Source organism: Centroberyx gerrardi, chromosome 3 (genome assembly GCF_048128805.1).
Source record: "Centroberyx gerrardi isolate f3 chromosome 3, fCenGer3.hap1.cur.20231027, whole genome shotgun sequence".
In the NCBI taxonomy this organism is placed as follows: domain Eukaryota; kingdom Metazoa; phylum Chordata; class Actinopteri; order Beryciformes; family Berycidae; genus Centroberyx; species Centroberyx gerrardi.
Window position 1 is genome coordinate 30,354,559 of NC_135999.1, and position 19,467 is coordinate 30,374,025.

General features: G+C 43.1%; 1 protein-coding gene across 1 annotated transcript; it reads right to left on the minus strand.

Moving 5' to 3' along the window:
* Window positions 1-1,853: 1,853 nt before the first annotated feature.
* ppp3r1b (protein phosphatase 3 (formerly 2B), regulatory s1ubunit B, alpha isoform, b) lies at window positions 1,854-17,841 on the minus strand. Its single transcript, XM_071917073.2, has 6 exons — window positions 17,722-17,841; window positions 12,755-12,794; window positions 6,032-6,208; window positions 4,429-4,488; window positions 3,413-3,597; window positions 1,854-2,633 (listed from the first exon to the last, which is right to left on the minus strand). Exons 1-6 carry the CDS (start codon window positions 17,722-17,724, stop codon window positions 2,586-2,588), a joined length of 513 nt encoding a protein of 170 aa, XP_071773174.1. The 5' UTR covers window positions 17,725-17,841; the 3' UTR covers window positions 1,854-2,585.
* Window positions 17,842-19,467: the final 1,626 nt, after the last annotated feature.

The window sequence follows — 19,467 nt, forward strand, 5'->3', positions numbered from 1 at the left end:
AGGAAGCATTGACACTAAATGTTTATAACAAATAATCTGTACAAAAAAAAATCAACTTAAGAGAAAGCGAAGAAACGAAAGCAGATTTTCCCCCTGAAGCGGCTGGCAGTCGACTCTGGAGTCACAGTGACACTCGACCCAGAAGATGCAGCTGGACGACAGCTTGGTGCAGCGAGTAGTTCTTAGTCAACATTTACCCTTCTTTTTTTTTGGCAACATCCATGTATATGTAATTTTCATCGTGTCGTTATATATATATATATATTAACGTTACTTTTCACATGTAAACACAACACAGTCTCACAAATATTTGTGAAAAGAGCACAAACTGAAACGCAGATTGTCGGTGTTCCTGCATCACGAATCGGACGCCATTTTCAACGGTTAAACGACTTTGGTTAAAATTAGGATTAAAGTCAAAATGAAAAATGACTCACCTTGTTAACCAATTTTCCACACCTATGTAACTTATGTATTTTCTTGTATTTTTATACGAAATTCCCATAATTTTTCCATCCTGTGAAACAGTATTTTCAGCGGTTACTTCATGGCGAACCAGCAGGCCAAATAAAACTTCCAACCAACACCATCACAGAGTTTTGGAAACGCTTTTCTCTCTCTTTTCGTGCACAGAGCATTTTAAGCAGTTAAGATGACATCGTGCTCATTTCACTCAAATTTCGTGAGACCAGGCCGGTAAACGAGGAGCTTTAAAAAAAAAAAAAAACATGATGCACTAAGGAACGGGGAGAAGAAGAGAAGAGAAGAGAAGAGAAGAGAAGAGCCTCCACATCACGCAGACACATCACCAGACTTCAGGTTTGGTTTAAAGTCTTTGTCCTGCAGCACTGAAACAGCGACCGCCAAAAACTGAACGCTCGGCCGGGTAAAAGCACCCAACACGTGGATTCCAGAGGTGTAACTTTGGCCTTTTTCTGTCGTTCTCCACCCCGTTCCCTTCTTCCCATGAAAAGCTCAGGCGAAAAGATGAAAATGGTCGGAAAGAGGAAAACTTCAGCTTCTTCCCACCTCAACCTGGAGACCGGTTTGCAGCCTGAAGTCCTGCAGCTGACAGGGTTCCTACACAGCTTCAATTCCAGAATGACGTTCTTTTTCTTGATTTGATTTTAAAAGTTTGGTGTACAAAGGGGCAAGACACAGATAGTCGTCTCTGCAGATGAAGGTTATTCTTCACGCCGACCGACATCAGAACATGTGAGATGTTGGGGGTCTAAAACCACAGAGGATGGACATTTTTCCCAAACTTTTCCAAACTCTTCCAAACTTATCAAGACCTGGAAATGACCAAATTCTTCTCATCTGTGTAGGAACCCTGTTGTTACAGATGTTGCCTCACATCTCCGCCCGACCTCCCTCCAGGTACCGCCACAGCTAAAACCAGTGGCTCTACAGCGCCGCCTGCAGGTTCTGATGCGTCATCAAGCTCGTAAACGACAGCACGGAAATATCTGCATTTCTGCATTTCGACCGTTTTACGTTTTCTTTAAATGAACAGAAAAAATGAAACGCAAAGCGACACCTACAGCAGCAACACCGGGTATCAACATTTTCAGATGGTTTTTTTCACCAAGCTTGATTTAATGTGTTTCAGTTGGTTGTGTGAGGCTCTCTATAGGCCGAACGTTTCCCAGGAGCAACCTGGCGCTCCAAAAAGACTTGAAGCAAACCATAAACCTGTGTGTGTGTGTGTGTGTGTGTGTGTGTGCAGGAGTTGACTAGATTTCTCTCTAATACACTGTAGGCGCCGACTCAGAAAGCAATATGACAGCAGCCAAGTCCCTGACAGTAAAAACATGTATAGTGCATACCCCCCCCCCCCCCCCCCCTCCTCCCTCACACCTTTGTTTCCCAAAATTTTGTCAAACACGATGTAAAATGAAGCTGTTCGTTGTGTAAGCAGAAGAAAAACGATGCAATACTCCTGGAAATTAAATGTGATTGAATAATGCAGGTAGCACTCCTAAAAACAGACGCTTTTCTCTCCGATTTGAGCAGATATAGATTGTGAATTCAATGTTTCGTCATCAATATGTTCTGGTTGGCACTTCATGCTCTGTGTGGTGAAATCAAGTACATCAAGTTACATCACAGCTAAATACACACGTCCCCTAAGATATACTTTCTTTTATCTTAAAAAAAAAAACCGAAGAGACCAAAATAAATATAAAAAAAACCCAAATACCTTGAAATCCAACACAAAAATACACATACACACACACACACACACACACACACACACACACACACACAGACACACACACTACCCTTCCTCCTTTCCTCCACCAAACTGAAATGCTCGCTCCACGTTAAAAAGCTGTCCGTCAGCTTTTAAAGTGCTACGCCGGGTTACTGAGAGTCCTGTTCAATAACACTTGGTAAGGTTTGGCTTCAGAGACTCGGGGCGGGGCGGGGCGGGGTGGGGCGGGATGGGGCGGGGCGGGGGAGAGGGGAAGGGGGGGCATTTTCACAGAGAAAATACTTCCGTTGAAAATAGACAGAGCGTTTTGCTGGACGACGTCTTTGAGCAGATCCTCAGTAAAATGGAGAAGAGAAGCGGGAAGCCGTCACACGTCCACCACCATCTTTTTGTGAATGTCTAATCCACCGACCACCTGCAGGAGACGAGAGAAACCAAACGTCACTTCTTCATGTTCACATTTTAGACATTTAACTGTTCCAAGTCTTATCCAGGGCAAGAAAGAACAAGATTAAAGGAGCAATCTACAGTATTTTCATTTTTTCTATTTTACAGTTTTTTTAAATTTTGTCTTGATCTTTGGTGCCAAGCGCTCAACATTGTAATGTTTTTGCCTTGCACAGGCGCTCTTTTCTCTGTCTGTTCAGCCATGGTGGCTATCGCTGCTCATGCTAACTACCCAGTTCTTCTTCTGCTGTTTATTCCCAACAAACCGGAAACGTAAAACGCATCACTTCCTATACAGCAGAGTATTTTTCCCACTGTGGTTCTGATGTAAACTTCCAGGACTTTTCCATGACTATCCATATGTAAGTTGGAGCGCTTCACCAACAAAAAATGTTGTTTTTCAGTCTGGTTTCTACTCCAGTTGGGCTGAAAATCATCTGATGCAATGAATGTGAAACAAGTTGGAAAATATATTCTACTGACCCTAATATTGCCCGACTTCCCCAGAGAATTTATCAAATTCCCTACTTTCCCTGGAATACACCTCTCTAAATTCCATGATAATCCAGTACAATGTCTTGTATAGTTCAGAGTGTTTGATGCCCACTGAGATCACCCATGTCAAGAATATTTGCACTCATTGTAAATCGCTTGCAATAAAAGCATCGACCCCATGACAGAGGCTGTTACTTCAACGCAGCTGAAGCTGATTGGCTGGAACAAGGAAGCTTAATTCCCCAAACTTACTGCACAGAACTCCTCGAAGGATATCCTCCCGTCTCCGTCTTTGTCTGCGTTGATGATGGTTTTGTCGACGATCTGCTGCAGCTGCGTGTCCTTCAGGTTGTTGCCCACCATCATCTTGAGGACCTGAAAGAGCTCTCCGTTGGATATGTAGCCGTCTTTGTCCATGTCGTAGATCCTGAAGGCAACTGAGGTCCAAGACACAACATGGAGGATGGTGTCAGTGTTCAGGTTTGACCGATGAGCGTCAACAACACAGAGTTTTAAACGCTGACACAACAGCATGTAAAGGACACACATACATCTTCATTTTTTTTTTTTTCTTTTAGTGGTGATTGAGAATTTGTAAAAGTAATTGATAAGACACTCCTCTACAGTAGCCATTTTTCAATACCCAGAGTCACTCCAGACTACAGGATTTGCTGCCCCCTTGTGGATAAAAGGTTTATAACGTCTGACAGGCTCAGGACTGTCAGCAGAGAGTTTGTGTTATGGTATGCATGCATGGTGTTGAATTTGATTTTCTTTGGATCTCTTTTAGCGCCAGGGATAATCTTCCAAGAGTCCATCATTTTAAAAACACATTAAAAACACTGATTCATATAAATCATCATCAACGAGAGAGAGGAAGAGAGAAAAAGATAAATCAACATCGCAACGGAAAATGTGATGTACCAAGCCTAAGTACTGTATTTAACTGTACTGTTGTGGGAATAGCTCATACCACAATTTTGGCGTTTTGTTTTTCCTTAGTTGAATTTAAAGTTTAGACAGTCATTTGTATGTTGAGTGTGTTTAGTGACCATTTGGCTGATTAAACCTGTTAAAACCTCATTGTAGTATTTCAGAAAAATGCAACAACAAAACAGCCATGCTTGCCTTCACACCTGAAAAAATTATGTTTTGCAACGACAGCACCATGGCATTTAATACACTCAGTCCATAACTTTGACCAAGTTTAACACTGATAAAACGGGCACTCGAGATGTGGAGATAATTGTTGTATGTCTGATACTTACAACGCAACTTCTGCTCCTTGTCACCTTTGACACTGAACTGGGAGACTCCTTCGATGAATTCTGCCAAAGGAGAAGAAAAACACATCATCATTTAAAACTGCAAGAGAAATAAAAACAGTTTGGTACAAATAAATGCAGTCTGCAGAAAGAAAATGACCAAAGCTGCAACAAATCACGACGGAAACAATTTAGCATTTTAGTTACGTAAATGACTGCAAGCCTGACCAGCCTGTCTGCCATCTCAGCAAACAGGAGAGAAGAGTTTGAAGATACACCAGTTTACATTTCCATAGAAAATGAACTGGTACAGATAGAAAAGGTGACTGACAGTATCCTGCAAGGTTTCCACTAGGGCTGAACAATTAATCGAAATTTTATCTAAATCGCAATATGGCCTGCTGCAATTTTCAAATCGCAGGAGGCGCAATATTTGTTAAAGTCGAAATGTGTGTCAAAATACCATTTTAAATTAAATATTGTCGTGCTGCAGAGATGTCCTGGCCTACACATCATATTCTACAGACTTAAGAAAACATCTTTGTTTGGTACAGATCCCCGCAAAAATCACACCATAATCATCTTAATACATTTTTCAATGAAAATGAGAATAATTATGTAAAAATGATCATTCCCTCTAATATCGCAAATCATATCGCAATTGCAATATCAGTCAAAATAATCGCAATTAGATATTTTTTCAAAATCATTCAGCCCTAGTTTCCACAGTCATAAGAATCCTTAAAAGTTATGGAATTTGAAAATGTGGTTTCCAGGCCTGGAAAAATGTTTGAAACTTTATTTCATTAAACTCTTGGAAAAGTCATGACATTTTAAATAATGATACTAAGTTTATTATATTTGTAAAGTAAAAAATTAGAGGAGTAATTTGGAAAAATTTAACAAAAATGAGTCTAGGCTCAAATGCAACTGGTCAGACTGCAAAGCGGTTGCTGTGAGGCTCAAAATAAATTCCCAATGTCAGCATTTGTAAAAGTTGCTTTATACATTTCACTGCAGTTGTAGTCATAACAATTTTATATGAGTTTAAAAGTTTTGGAATTTAATTGTAAAACAAGTGTGGGAACCCTGATCCTGAATGATTTTCTGGAGATCAGGGTTACATTTCCAGATCTGCAGCTGGCAGCACAACCATCAGCCAACTTGGACATTTAAGCGACAGAAATCCTAAAGGTCAGTCACCTATTCACTGTCAACAGGTCTCCTGATTGTCCAGTAGTACAATCAGTTTCCTTTGGTTTCCCTAAAATGGTTTGTTAGTGCTGTTTGTGGATTCTCTGTGCGCTGCAGTACTGTTCTCATGTGCTGTTAGAGCAGGAATAACAGTTCACACAATGATAAAATGCTCCATGCTGCTGTATACACACATTAAAAATATGTAAGTATGAAACAGATCTGTCTGTCTTTCAAAGTCTTTCATCTTGGTGCTGAAGCTTGAGCTAGCTGTAACGCTAACAGGTAATTTTAGGGACAATTGTAAAAACTTTGTGACAAGTATGAGGTGGAGAAAACTCCCCGGGTAACATTCAAGATCACAAGACATCCGAGTCAATAAGGAAGAAAACCTCTTTTATAGAGGTCCTACCTTTGAAGTCGACTTCTCCGTTTCCGTCGGTGTCGAATATATCTATAACTCGCTGCACGAGGGGATTCTGCTGGAGTTCTGGTAATGACATAAACTCCTCCACACTCAGGGAGCCGGAGTTATCTAGGTCGAGTTTCTTAAATCTCTTTCCTAGCCTCTTAATCTCATCAGCATCAACTGGAATAGGAGAGAGGGAGAGAGGGAGAGAGAGAGTGTGAGAAAGAGAGAGAGAGAGAGAGAGAGAGAGTTATACACACAGAAAGAGAGAGGGGGACGGGTGTGTAGAAACAAACACAGTCCAAGTTTCAGCATAACAGGAGAGCTAATTGTTTTGGGCAAATAAAGACGGAGTTTGAGAGCCTCTTCCACCACAGACGGTACGTACGCACAATACCCACAATGCCTGGCGTCCCTTTCTATCTGCCACATCCTGCCTCTGCACTGCCTCTTTGGAACCATTCCCCCTTCCAAAACTGAAACTTACCTGATTTCTTGTACCTGCTGGCCATGGCTGTCCGGAGTTGCGGGTCCCTGCTGCAGCAGTGAAGCTGGACCTCGCGCTGCTGGACCTGCTGGTGTCCGGCTCTAAGCCCTAACACCGGGTCATGTGACACCTCTTTCAACACTAATCACTCTGCGGATGAACATTACTCAGCGGGACGCAGAGGGGGCGGGGCGCAGGCAGCCTTACTGTGTATTACAGTTCCGGTCTAGGTTACTGGCACCCTGGAGATAATGTACAGCATCTTCTGAAATAACTGGAAATCTCACTTTTCATTTGACTTAAATTTTCATTTGAGACTCTCAGTGACAAGCAACTGACACTATGGTGGGGAATTTACAGATCTTTTTCCAGAAGTTTTGACATGATTTAGCCATTTTGCCATACTTTTTTAAGCCCTGGGAATTATTTTACATACATTTCTACATTTTCCGGTCCTGTAAAAGCTCTGTTTGCAGTATTTTGGCTTCTATTAAGCGTAGTGTTACCAGCCCATAACAACAATGGGTGCTGTTCAAGAAACAATGACACCCATAAACGGCTGCTGATCTTGCATGAACTGGCTGCCAAATGGTTGAAATAAAACGTAATTAAGATTTCACAATGATAATCTTTTAACAATTAATCCAGCAATTGAAACCAACAGCCTTGATTTGTTTCAAATCAGCTGTCAAACTAGGAGTAAACTTTCCACTTTTCCAGTTTTCCTCCACTGTTTTCTGCACTGCCCCTTCGTGCCTCTAACTAAATGTTGTTTTAGGCCTATATGTTGCTCACAGTTGTGTATGATATGCACCATGCTTTCTATGCAGACATTTACAAGCCACATTTCAACTGGGACAAGGAATGGTATTATATGATTTCACTGAGATTTATCCAACACTACATCATTTGCAGATACCATAGAAACCTCAATGGACTTACAGTTATCAATGAACAGCAGCGGTCATCGCATCCTCGCCTATATCTTTCAGTTCAAGTCAAACTCAAGGACTGTGAGCTTTATTTGACCGATACTTCAAACCCGGGACTTTTCCTGAAACACGTCTGAGCACTAGTTCCTGTTGCACTGCAGTACCAGGCTTCCATGTAGGCCTCTGACTGGTGTTGTGGCAGAGAACGGCCACTAGATGGACCACGACACAAAGGAGTGCCCAGTTCTGAACAGCAACATAACAGATAGATGTGGAGACACGGTTCTTAACCCATATTTAACCAGGCAAGTTGACCATGGACACATTCTCATTTTCAGCAACGGGCAGGGAAACAGTTGGCAGGGGGAGGAAGGGCTCCACACATTCCCACCTGAGAGCTGCCAGTACAACCACAGTCTACTACTGCTGACCACTGGGAACTGCCGAGTACAACCACAGTCTACTACTGCTGACCACTGGGAACTGCCCAGTACAACCACAGTCTACTACTGCTGACCACTGGGAACTGCCCAGTACAACCACAGTCTACTACTGCTGACCACTGGGAACTGCCCAGTACAACCACAGTCTACTACTGCTGACCACTGGGAACTGCCCAGTACAACCACAGTCTTCTACCGTCGGCCACTAACCGACTCCACCACAGCAGTCGGCGTTCAGTGCTCATGCAGACTGTGATGGAAGTTGTTGAGTCAGGAAAGACAACCATCAACACTTTCCCAGATGGTCCAGGGATTCAAACCAGCAAACTTCTGGCCAATTTCTCTTCCCTTTTCAACCTAGCAGGACCCCAGACTGGCAGCAGCGCTGCTGACACAACCAAATAACCACATTTGCAACGGGGCTGTAGGCTGGCTGGTGAAGACGTTGTGTTGGGATGTGGAGTACAGCGTTGGCAGGGTGAGGCATCGCTCAGCACAGAGCTGTGAGATTCAACATCTCTCCCTGCCAGGCCTGTGGTTTACCGCCAGACAGTCACAACAAAAGGGCAAACACACACATTTCTAGACGCACTGCGTGGAACAGGGCAGATGAGAAAGGCAGGCAGCGGATGAAGCAAAATACAGAAATTTGATCTGCATGTAATGGCTGGCAGACTATAACAAAAATCTCATAGAGGAGGCTGAATGAGTCACGATATCGGTTGCTGTCAATAATATTTCACCCTCTTTAGCTCCTTGGCAGATATGAGAATCCTGCTGCAGCACCTCAAAGCCTGAATCCATCAAAATAATTCAGTTGCATAGCCAGACGTGGGTAATATGCTGTCCGCTGTGTCCCTGTTCAGTCTGTCAGGACGGCTCCAACAGAGGAGGAAGAGAGAAATATTCTTAGCAACGAAGCAGAGCAAACCCCCACCCACTACCACTCATCTCTCTCCCTCACACACACACACACACCACAGGCCCGCACTGCCGACCCCCTTGGGAAACCCCTAGCAACCAGGAAACCCAGCTAACACACTGAAGAGGAGGGGGGGAGGGGGGTGCTGGTATATTTGAAGGCTGCAGTTGGTGACAGGAACACCGTTCACTAAGCGCAGAGCCACTAGCCGTACGATGGTTTCCATTCCTAGCTTTTATAGCAGGAGATCACCGACCTTCATCTGCCTCCACAACATTTTTTGATTTTTCTCTAATTTATGCTTTTGTCTTGTGAAATACTGAATAGTTTAAAGCCTCTAGGCCTCTGCTGATAAACAATCAAGTGACATTTGAAAAGGGAAAATCATTCTTTGAACTGCTCACCACTCTGCATGCAGAACCACTGGCATGAAATCAACCAGTTCGAGGGGAGTTTCACTCATACAAGCCATGAGTCGAGTGACAAGTCAGCCTATGTAGCTCGATGGGCAGAGCAAGGCACCAACGCTGTCAGGGTTTGGGGTTTGATTCCTACCGAGGCATTCACCTTTGGATGAAAGCGCCCACTAAACGGCAGATGTTATGTTACATGACAAGTCACAACAAGTCAGAAACTGCCCATTCATAACTGAACAGTGGTATCAAGCACTGCAGTGCAGCAGGCATAACTATATCACACGTCACTCTAGCTGCTCAATGCTAAATTATCTTCACTTTGGATAGCTGAAACTCTGCTTCACACATTTGCCGACAATCAGAAGCACGAGCTGCAGACCCCACGCTGGACAAGGGGCGGTTAACATGGCGGTGCAGAGAGTTCCTGCTGCCATTTTACATGAGGGGGTCCGATGAGTTCCCTCTGACTGGACGGCCTCCTCTCTTTAATTTACTGCCTGGAAACACAACACCTCCAGCATGCTGCCCGGCCACAGTGCTGATCCCTCTGAACAGGCAGCACCCGCTGAGGAACACCAAAGCTCTGCAGTCGCCTCCACAGGTGGCAGAAATCTGCTCTCAACCTGGCTGCTGTCTGACATATCATTTAGTGGGTCCTTTTACCCAAAGTGCCTTAGAGTACCATAGGCGCAGGTGGTTTTGGTATTTCTGGCTGCAGTGGGATTTGAACCCATAACCCTGTCAGTGTTAGTGCCTTGCTCTACCCACTGAGGTTCACAAGACAATGATGCGACGTACACAATGAAATGTATTTTTGGCTCGTGTGCCATTTGTGTAAGCTTTGGGACTAGTTTGCAGGAGTCCAAATAGGGGGAAACTGGTGATCTCTTGGGTGCTGGACAACCTAAAACATCTTATCTATTTATCTATGAAACAGGAACAGTCAAACTCAGCAAACCACTCATTTTCATCTGTAATACTACTCCACTGAGAGGTACAGGGGACTTCTAACAACTGTATTTAAGACATTTTAATACTTTTTAAAGGCCTTAAATTTACATAACTTTTAAAAGGTTTTCTTATGGACTTCTTATGGAACCACAGATACCCTGTGTCAGGCACTTTGGACAACATCATCCACCAAATGGCAGACGCTATATGTTATAGTGGGAAATACCCTGACAGGTAGGATGAGAGGCAGGACGGCCTGATGGTTAGAGACATGTATCCTGTAGAAGTGTCTTTGGGCAAGACATTAAAGTCCAACCTGCTCACTCACTGTAAGCAGCTCTGGATAAGAACATCAGCTCAGTGTCCAAAATGTAAATAAACAGGTCTCGGTGACGCTGGGCGGGTGAGTCCAGCCTGGCTCTGACTGAAGGCTGTGGGCTTTCTTGACAGGGAAAGCAGCTGGCCCACACCCTCCTGGGAGCAAAGTAGGGTAGGGAGTTGTGGGGTGGTAGTGGTGGTGAGGTGGGAGGGGGGGGGGTTTCCCATAAATATCCCAGTCTAGGGGAAGTCCATCGTTGGCTGGCTAGAGAAATACAGTACAGCTGGCCAGACTGAGCCCACCTGCTCATGTCTCTCTGTTCTTGATTGTCCTACAGGTGGACAACCCAGAATCCTCTCTGTGAACACTGGAGTGGTCTGGTGGTTTGGTGCTGAGGGTGGAGCCAGTAGGTTTGAAGGTCCAGCTGCCTGAGAGCTGCTGGTGTGAAGCTGGCGTCAAGTGGCAGGTCCTTGTACACGGCAGGACCCCAAAGTCAACTCCAGTAAGCCGAGACGCCTGCTTGAACCCTTGCCAAAGTCGCACATCAGGGCCTGGTCTCTCTCAAAGAGACTGGAAAACCAAAGATTTGGTATTAACTTTCCAGGCTGCAAAGTTCAAGGCGAGGCTGGGTTCCTTTCTGGGATTAAATGGGACTCAGGAGCAGCGGGTCCCGGGTTTGGAGGGGTGCGACGACAGAGCTGAGGTCGTAAATCTTGGGGGCACCGCCCCACCGAAGCTTCCCGCAGTCTGTGACACCTTGCTTCACAGCTCGTTAGGAGGCGGGCCCCCGACCGCCCACCCGCTCAGCAAACACACCCGATACCAGCAAGGGTGGCGTCATTTGGAGACCCGGGTTCAGCTCACACCCCGCCTTCCAGAGGAGGGAGCTCCCAAAAAGTAGGTCCAGACATTTCAATCCTTAATTTATAATTAAGTGGGCAGCTTTTCTCCTTGGGTCCGGGGTGAGGGGGTTGGACACAGCGAGGCGACAAACTAATTAAAAATGGCATATTGCTCCGACTAAAAATAAAGGAGGCTCTCCCTGAAACTGACCTTTACGAAGCGATGAGGCATTTTTAGCCTCCGAGCGTTGGGAGTCTGGGTCACACTGCTGCTGGTGGGGGCAGCGGTCTGAAGAATGTGGTATAGCATGTGGTGATGTACATATCCATCACCGCTCACCGCCATATCGATTCCCTTCTTGCCAGTTGTTTATCTGTTAGGTGTCCCAGACTGTGTGAACTCAACGCCTCGCCTCCATGCCGGCCGTTTCTCCAGATAGGACCATTCAGATAAGATATCACTTTATTAATCCCCTTGGGGAAATTCGGGAATTCAGGTGTGATTTCAGTTTTTTGCTCATTTTTTAAATGTTTTTACATGCAAACGCCACAATTAAAAACATTTTTAAATCAGTTTTGCCATATCTCTCGAGCTCATTAACTCCCATTCACTTCCAGGCGGCCTAGAAAACAACTAGAGGCTTCAAATTCAGTCAGTAAAGATAATCCATCACTGTGAATGAGAAGCCAAGAATTACAAGTGAGCGTTTTCCAAAGTTGCACGCTAATATCAGACTATAAACTTTAACATTTTGAAAGAAGTTCTGTTCACCGCTTCATATTAATGCGTCTCACTTCCGCTTTCTGGTTGCAAACAGAGCAAGCTAGAGCTAACATTTCCGGTGCACAACGTTTCCAATTTCCACTTTTTCCTCTCCAAACGAAAACTTTCAACCAACAGCCAACGTTCTCCACAATTACATAAGGAACCGCCTTCTGTCAATCAGAACCCATTCAAGCCAACATACAAATAAAAGCAAGACACTTATGGCAGCTAAAGTCAATGAAATGACACAGAAATTAAAGCTACATTTTACACAGCTTTAAATTGCTGTCCTCTTCTTTACTGGGAGCAAGCATTTGCTTTAAAATATATACTCTGAAAAACAACTAAGACAAAAGGAAAAATAGCAAATATCGCCCGACGTGATAAAAGCTGTAAAACAATCTACAGTGATGTAAAACGGTAAGGGAAAGCAGGAAACGAGCCTTTAAACTCCTTTAAAGACAGAAACATCAATGAAACACTGCTGATAAACTTTTGACATGCCAGCTTTATAATATAAAGTGTTCAGTGTTATTCAGTGTTTACAGCCAATTAGGATCCACGTCTGTAACGTAATCGTTGACAGTGCTTCATCTAATGTCATGTGGTGAAGTGACATTTACACAGACCGCCACCCGTCATACTCACAGTGCGAGCACATCTCCAAGGGATAACTGGCTTCGTTTCCCTGGAAGGAGAGGGGAGAAGACAGTAAGAATCACAATCAAACCAATGTTCCACAGTAAGACATCTGATTAAAACCAAATGCATGACATCAACTAACATCAGAAGAGCAAACTCCAGCGCTCTGAGGCTGCGTTCACATCAAGCGTGTCTGGAGCGGTTTGTTCAAACTGCAGCGTTTCCTCCTTCTGTTGGTTTGCCCAGGTGAGAGCAATGACCTTTGAACTCTGGTGGCACCAAATAACGGCACCGAGAGTCTCAGTCCTCTAACAGGAGAGCTGCGGTGTGGTTCGGAACGTAATCCATCCAACTACAGGAAACCACCCCAAAACACAAGGGATTATGGGTAGAAGGAGACACTCATACTCAGCCATTTCTTCATGTGTTCTTAACTGGTTTGAACACCAGAGATGGTAAATTATGGAGCACAGACAAATCCATCATGTTAACAAAAGCTACAAGAACTGGAATCAGATTTGTTCACCGATACCAAAATCTCTAACTTGGCAGGATGTCAGGTGACCAAAATTCTGTCCAATAAATGAGCTACTTGTGAGTCATGTGACTTTTGTTTACAAGCCCTTGTTTGCTTGTATTCGGGCAGTGTGAACCTAAACGAGCATGATCGCACCCCAAGTCTCAAGGATGATGGGTAAATCCCTTGACAGAGGGTGGGGGTGGGTTGGGGGTAAGAGACAAAAAACCTCTCATACACAACTACTGCGAAATGAAAATGAAAACCACTGCAGAGTAAAAAAGATTTGATCCATTCTGTGTCCTATTGTTGCCGTCTGTTTGTCCCAGAGAAGTGGCGCTCTCCATTATGCATGAGAACAACAGAATGAACTGGATTCTGCCAGAGTGGGAAATTAGGCCGATACCCCGCCTCACCTCGCCCCGCCGCATCTCTGAGGGACTTGAAGAAATTGAACCAGGCTGCTAGAAAGAGGCGGCAGCTTTCCTTTGGGCCTCCCTAACCCTTGACTGGCAGGGAATGCTGAATTAACTCTCAATCACTTAATTGACTTGCAATAAGTCAGGTTTTTACAGCCCCATAGCACAAAATTACCATAATATATCTGCGGGTTGTTGATCAATACTAATGACTCAATGATTACTTGGCCAGCTGCCTGATTCTCAAGCCAAAAAAACAAACAACGAAGACATTTCATTTCATGGACTAGCATGGTGATATATTAGCTCTTCATTAGACGTTTCTGTTGGATCTCTGCTCTAATTAGTTAGCAAACACGTCTTCAAGTAATTACTTTTGTCAATTACAGGCCACCGTAGCTCAAGGGGACAGGAGGCGTGTGTCTGTGCCAGAGACTTGTAAAGCAGGAGATAAGCTGTTGTAATTCTACTAGTCAATGGTACGAGCTTGACAAAACTCATAATACCCCTTTAATAAATATTCAAACTAAATCAAATACCACAGATGAATGCAACAACAACAAGCATCAGGCTGCAGCACAGCTTTACATTCATAACGCTGGAGAGACTCATGCGGTTTGGTTCTTGAACGCACGCCACTTCCTGTGAGATGACAGTCCCAGACGGGCCGTCAGGTCATCAAGTCAGGTTTGTTCCTAATTGGATCATTCTGTTGTGTTTGATCCATGTTGACTCAAGAGGTTTCTCTGACTGCTGTGCAACCACTTGGGAGATTCCTTGACTCCTCAATTGGTGGAAAACTGAACATAAAGATTTGTTCCAACTTGTTGCCTGACACACAGCCCAATATCACCTTGGTTATCATCACAGAGGCACATGGGCAAGACTAAATGCTGTTCCCTTTTCATATTAAGCACAATAAACTATACTTCAGTGTTTCCCATACAGTGTTAATATTTGGTCCACCAGATAAATTAACAGCCCGCCAAGTAGAGTTTTGTTTGGCTTCATTCTGGGTGCCATAATGCATGAAGCTGGCGATTCTTGCTGATGTAGTTTTCAAACAATCAAGATTTAATTCTGCCAAGTGTCGAGAGCATGTTAGAGAACTACAATAACCATAATTCACTGCACCTATGATGCAGCTCATCTGTCCTCCGAGTCGCGGTGCGTCTGAATGGAGATACAATCTGAAATATAATCTCCATAATCAGACGGAAGTCGGCTAATGTTGTAGTGCTGTTTATACTAGATTGAGAGACTTAAGAACCTGAAAAAATATCAATTATTCACTGAATGAAATGTCAATAACAAGTAATCAATAACTACCACCCCGTCTCCCACACAAACAAACAGTGTGGGCATCACTGTGACGTCTTTTTCCTTGGATTTCCTGTTGATGTAGTTTGAGTTTCTCTTCTCTCTGTCTGTTCAGTCATGGTGGCTATCACCGCTCATGCCAACTACCCAGTTCTTCTTCTTCTGTTGATTCCAAACAAACTGGAAACGTAAAACGCATCACTTCCTGTGCGGCCAGCTGCTTAAGGCAGGTTTAATTTCTTTCTGACTTGGGACTACACACCACACAGCATTAAGTTAAAGTGGATTGAGGGTTTAGGATTACAGCATCTACCTGTGTGTAAGGTCGCATCTGTGACTCCACAGCAGGATAATGCTGGTTTGGTGAGACAGTCGCTAAAGGTTTGGCTTCATCACCTGCTGGACAGGTGTAGAGCGATACATCGGGCCGATACTGGCCTTTTAATAAAAACTGGATATCAGCCGGTCATCTGATTTTACTCAACAGACAACCTGCAGTGGAACCTGCCTCACCCAGTCTTAAAGAGCTGCTGTCACTAACAGAATTTCATCAGTCTGGGATTCAGTGGAGAGTTTTAGTGTCCCATGATGCTCTGAATGCTGTTTCAGAGGCTTTTCACCCTGATGAGAAGGAAAATCTGGGGGAAACACTGAATACTTGTACTGAATACGTATTTTTGAAAGTTTCTGGGCATGAAAATCGCCAAATTTAAAGACACTAAATATTGGCAGAATGGTTGCATCTTCAATCCACAAATATTTACATATTGGCCTTCAAAAACCCGTATTGGTCGAACCGTAGTTTTCGCTGCCTGCTAAAATGCAAACAATACAGTGGACCACCAGCTCTTTTCATGATTTGTTTAAAAAAACAACAAAAAAAAACGATTTAGTTCCTGGGGTCAAAGTGTAGTGATAGATTCACTGTGTTCCTTTAGCATTGCTTGTTAATTAGATGTAAGATATACCTGCATGTTGAAGATCCAAGTACTTCGTTATCTCTTCCTTTTATAATTACAGACCAAAAATGTTGCATTGGGCAGAAGTTTTGAGTTGCAGTTTATTTGGGGTAAAAATGGCATTTATTCTCAATAAAGCTGCATCTATCAATCATGCAGTGAGTTGATGATGATGCCACTGAAACTGGCCAGCTGCTGAAAGAGACTGTTAAAATATACAGTATATGTGTTAATACATTATTTGCACAACACATTGGTGCACATTGTATTTTCTGGCTACTTAAAATCTAACCATCTTCAGTATAAGTGTAGACAGCTAAGCAGGGAGCAAGTAGGGAACTGAGCAGGCCAGAATGGCTGGCTAGTCCATCTTTCAATTTTGGCTTCTTTTACACCAAGCATGCAAGAATAACTAATTCATGAATTTGACCTAAAAATAAACCTGTTATATCCAGCGATTGGTGAAGGGTAAAACCAACTCAACTTCGCAACTTATCTCTTTATTTGCAGAAGAGTTTGACCCTGTTTTTAGGTCGACATAAATATTTATGACATAATTTCAGTTTACTTGATAGGAAGTACTATCAGGCTGATGCAAGTTATACACACATATGGTCTTTTAAAGGGGAAAAAAGCACAAATCATGCTTCAATGCTTTTCTGAGAGTATAATTGTTTTTGTGTATGTTGGTGGTTGTTTGCCTTGTATTGATCAACTGGATGTCACAGTTTACCCTCGTTTTCATTTAGATTTAGCACTGAGCTACATGTCACTTGCTAACGTTACTTCAGTAGATGTAACGTAGATGAAAGCCAGTGAGTCTCCAGCTGAAACCTACAGCTCGCCTCTTCCCCTCCGGCTGTACACTGAAATCTGGTCGGCAGCAGTTGACACTAATTCTAATTTAAACACCAACCGAGGAGTGAGCTTCAGTGTGGTGAAGAACCTGTCAAGCCCGCCGCAATACAATATGACTTCCGGATACCATTTTCCAAAATAAAACTCCTGCTGGCGAACAAACAGTTTGTTGTCAAGTTACTGTTTACGTTGTGCGTAGTGCCAAAGTGTTAGTAAAGAATATTGTTTTTCAGTTGGATCTGTAGACCTAAATGCAAAGTGCTATATACTGTATAGATACAGCTGCCGAAAAACACAAGACTCAATCTCACATACACACACTAAACATAGCTATTCCAAACAATTGAGAAAGGATGTCTGCTACCTTATAAACGTCTATTTTAACACTCAGCGGTGCCCCACATTCATATTTTGACGCACTTTTAACTCAAATCTACACCACAACCTTTAATTGTTCTTTTTTCAAAACCAACAAATTTTAAGCCTTTATTTTGAAGTCAAAATTGCCGAATTTCCGTGATTACTCTGCCTATTTGTGGACAGATTGACCCAGCTCTAGCTAGCTAGCTAAACCACAGTATTTCACTTTCCCCGCAACAGCTAGTTTAGCGCCATTACTCCTGGGCTAACAGCTAGCAAGCCGTTTAGCGGGTTTATTCTGTACAAATGAAGCCGTCTTGATATGTCCACATGTGTCAGTTGGTAGAAAAATAAAAGTCAAACGATGAGTCAATATTGTCATTGACGGCAAAAACTAGATACGCCTTTTACCTCGGGATTGACTATGGTGCTAGCTAGCTTCAGATAGCCTGGAGTGCTATGTATACAGGCGAATGGAGAGAGACACTGTATACAAATGTTGGTTTGACATTACAGTAATAAAGAACAGACTGTCCTTACCATCCTGTCGGCCGGGTTTCACCTGCTGGAGAGAGAGAGCCGTCTGGACCGGTCGGTGTTCGGGTTTGTGGCTGACTGACTGGAGCTAACAGCAGCCCGTCTCACTTCGTTTCTCACGACGGATGGATTCACTGCAGCAGCTAGCAGAGCCGCAGAGAGGGAGAGAGAGCTTGAGCTGCTGTGGAGTAACAGAGAGAGAGAGGGGGGCAGGGGGAGGGGCAAACCAAAGGTCGTCTATTCAGAGGATGAATCACTCAGTAGTTTAAGGAAAAAACTGGCCCACCTCCCGGTCGGCAAAAAAATGGGCGTTAACCCTCACGCATGCGCTCTTAGGCATTTTGCTGCTGCTACTTTGCAGAGCGACTTAAAATGAATGCAAAAGTCACTTAAGATTAAAACTCACAATGGACAATAAAATGACTTTTTCACCATAATAGCTAATTTTCCATGTCTAATATAGACCTATCCTATTCAATAGTAAATGTAAATATTTGTATTTTTATATCTAAATCCCAATACTTTTACTTCCTGAAACGGCGATGCCAATGCAGAGGGTTAACGCCCACTTTAGCAGACCCAAAGTCATAGTCCAGTTTTTGTTTTGTTTTTCTGTTTGTTTTTTACTAGTGAATGGTTCATTATCTCAAACATAGGCGATCTTTGGTGCGAACTGTACAGTACATCCTGGTTCTGTCTCTCCCTCTTTCTCTGTCTCTCTCTCTCTCTCTTTCTGTCTCTCTCTCTTTATTTTCTTATTCATGTTCAGCCTGAATCTCTAGCTGGTGATGGAGTGTCGAAGTGGGGAAACATCATGAATCACTAATATCAACAAAAAATAACATCAGTATCTTCTCTTTTCCTGAAAAGATCACACGTTTACCTTCATATTTTACTTGCAAAATAGTTTTCCCACCTGTCTGGGCTGACATAAATGTTTAAGAGGTAAATTTATGGTATACATGACAGTAAGTAGTACCAAACTGATGTTAGTTATATGAGGATAGAGTCTTCTAAGGGGAAAGTGATATTTTTTTCTGAAAACGTAATGGATTTTTGTTCATCTTGGTTCATCTTTGACCCAGGATGATCACTGATTGAAGGGCACAGTTCATCCTCCTTTTTATTTATCACTAAATCACTCACTATAATGTATTCAAACGTACATTATAATGATTTATATTAGTTTAAAAGGTGGGGAAACTGGGTTTGACTCTGCTACATCCTTCAGTACAGACTTGACTTCACCAGCTAGACTTTATCCTCCTGTAACTTTATGCAAATGTGAAGCTGCGTCAATTACATAGAAATCAATTATATGGATGAGAACTTGAATGTAGCAGTTTCCTCTGATACTGAGCAGGCAGAGTGAGACGACTCATCTGAAGTCATGTCAGTGTTGGTTTGGTCTAAATGCAGACAGTTATTTATGTGTGTAATGACATTAAATCTGTCATTTCAGTTGAGACACCTGACTGTTTTCTCCTTATAAACTCCACTGATAATTGATAAATCTCCTTCTACTTTCTTATGATTAGTACTGTGTATTTTTGTTATCCCTAGTTTCATGAAGTCACATGTTAATGTATAGATGTCCATGTATTACTCTACGAACCAGTAATCCCTTATTCCCCTAAGGGACTTATTAATGGAGACCCCATCAAAACCTCCTTAAACACCCCCTTAATTTTAACTCCTTACTAATTTAATGAAAAATTCAGTGAGACAGGAACTTTCCCTTAATAACTC